General features: G+C 31.6%; 1 protein-coding gene across 1 annotated transcript in view; it reads right to left on the bottom strand.

Annotated features, from left to right (window-relative positions):
* The window catches only part of LOC103607615 (testican-3-like), a gene marked incomplete at its 3' end in the record, with an annotated part of 129,547 nt that overhangs the window by 102,476 nt on the left and 25,116 nt on the right, over nucleotides 1–1,955 (bottom strand). Inside the window, exon 2 of the mRNA XM_008592101.1 lies at nucleotides 1,012–1,126. Within this exon, the coding sequence (XP_008590323.1) occupies nucleotides 1,012–1,126 (115 nt within the window). The remainder of the gene's footprint in view (nucleotides 1–1,011; nucleotides 1,127–1,955) is intronic.

The raw sequence follows: 1,955 nt of genomic DNA, 5'->3' as shown, positions 1-1,955 counted from the left end.
TCATCAAATGGTCTATCTAACATCACACTAAGAAAGCAATTGTAAGATAAATATTTGTGAACTGATGTGTTTATGAAATACTTATCCCAAACATAGGCACATGCACAGAGAGAGCAAACATACATAAATATCTCTAAAATAAATGAATAAAATATTTATTTATAACTTTTATATTAGCATATATTTATAACATACTGTATATATATACATTTTGCACATATTTCTGGTATGATGATCTTTTCAGTGTCTCTCTAATCCTCCCACGCGAATGGTTTTCAAACTGAGCTGCCCTTAGGTCTTACTTTTGGACAAACACGCCATCAGATGATGATATTGTTACATAAGACTATTTCTACAAGCCCACAGATTATTTTACTTGTTTTACTAAAAAGACAAGAGTATAGCATTCCTGTCTTCAGTGCTTGTATGACCACAGGATTAGAAGCGATTAAAAGAGTGACAATAGTACACGTGTGATTCTATTACACATGTTATGGAAAAAATAAATGAACGGTATAGAACAAAGATACCTGTCACACCTGAATTCAAATCTTATGAGTACAATTTCCTAAATGTGATCTTTAGCATGAGTTTCTCAAGTGTTCTCAGCCTCAATTTTTTTCGTATAATAATTGGGACAATAACCCCTAATCTCCAGTGTTTTAAGAATCAAACAGCCATTGTTTTCCCCGTGCAGTATCTGTCATGAACTAGGCTGCCAGTAAATATAATAAAAGGTGAATAGAATTAAAATAAAACAATCAAAATTACTATGGCACATGAGTTTTTNAAAAAAAGCATCTAGCTACTACTAAAATAAATAAAAATCTATAGAAAATCATTACTGGCTATAATAACTGAGACTAAAGGAAAAAAAACTTCACTGAAAATAAAATTACTGTTAAGTATATGTATAAAGGCAGAACTCACTGTGTATTTAACGGCAACATTTATTGCAAAGCATTTTAATAGAGTGGAACGAATGTAAAACTATAAATTTTCATCACTTACCTCTCTTAACATTTCTGCTTGTACTTGTGGACTTATTTGAAGAACATGGGCAACGTCCTTCACATTTCACTGAGATCTGTTTTCCTAAAACACACGCCTGATATTCTAGTTTGCACTGTATAAAAAAAGAAAAAAATACTAATTCAGATATATTTAGTAATACCAGTAGAAAGTCAATAAATATTTAGAAAGAAAGATAAATTGTTATGCATACAACCTGAAGCTCTTTTCACTAGATAATATATCTTGGTTACTAAGGTGCAATTTCACACTGTTGCGCATTACTGCTTCCTAGGGGAGGCAGGAAAGCAGTTGCCTTGGGTAACATCTTGGTGGATAGTCACTGGCAAATATAATAGTCTTAAAAGTTGTTCCTAGTTTGTCAGCTCTGTTATATGAACTGAGTATAGAACTTTAGAATCAAATGTACAGAGGGATGACATAGAGTTTGACAGTACATCTTTTAAGCTCCCCTTTAGATGTATTCTTATCTTACTTACTGGACTCTAAGTTTAAGTACAGAGACTATATCCATTAGTTTTTAGCCAGTGACTTGTACATCATCAAATGGTCTATCTAACATCACACTAAGAAAGCAATTGTAAGATAAATATTTGTGAATTGATGTGTTTATGAAATACTTATCCCAAACATAGGCACATGCACAGAGAGAGCAAACATACATAAATATCTCTAAAATAAATAAATAAAATATTTATTTATAACTTTTATATTAGCATATATTTATAACATACTGTATATATATACATTTTGCACATATTTCTGGTATGATGATCTTTTCAGTGTCTCTCTAATCCTCCCACGCGAATGGTTTTTAAACTGAGCTGCCCTTAGGTCTTACTTTTGGACAAACACGCCATCGGATGATGATATTGTTACATAAGACTATTTCTACAAGCCCACAGATTATTTTACTTGTTTTA

Source organism: Galeopterus variegatus, unplaced genomic scaffold (genome assembly GCF_000696425.1).
Source record: "Galeopterus variegatus unplaced genomic scaffold, G_variegatus-3.0.2 Scaffold7590, whole genome shotgun sequence".
NCBI classification, from domain to species: Eukaryota; Metazoa; Chordata; class Mammalia; order Dermoptera; family Cynocephalidae; genus Galeopterus; species Galeopterus variegatus.
Note: the sequence above shows the minus strand (reverse complement) of the source record. Positions and strands in the feature narration are given on the sequence as shown.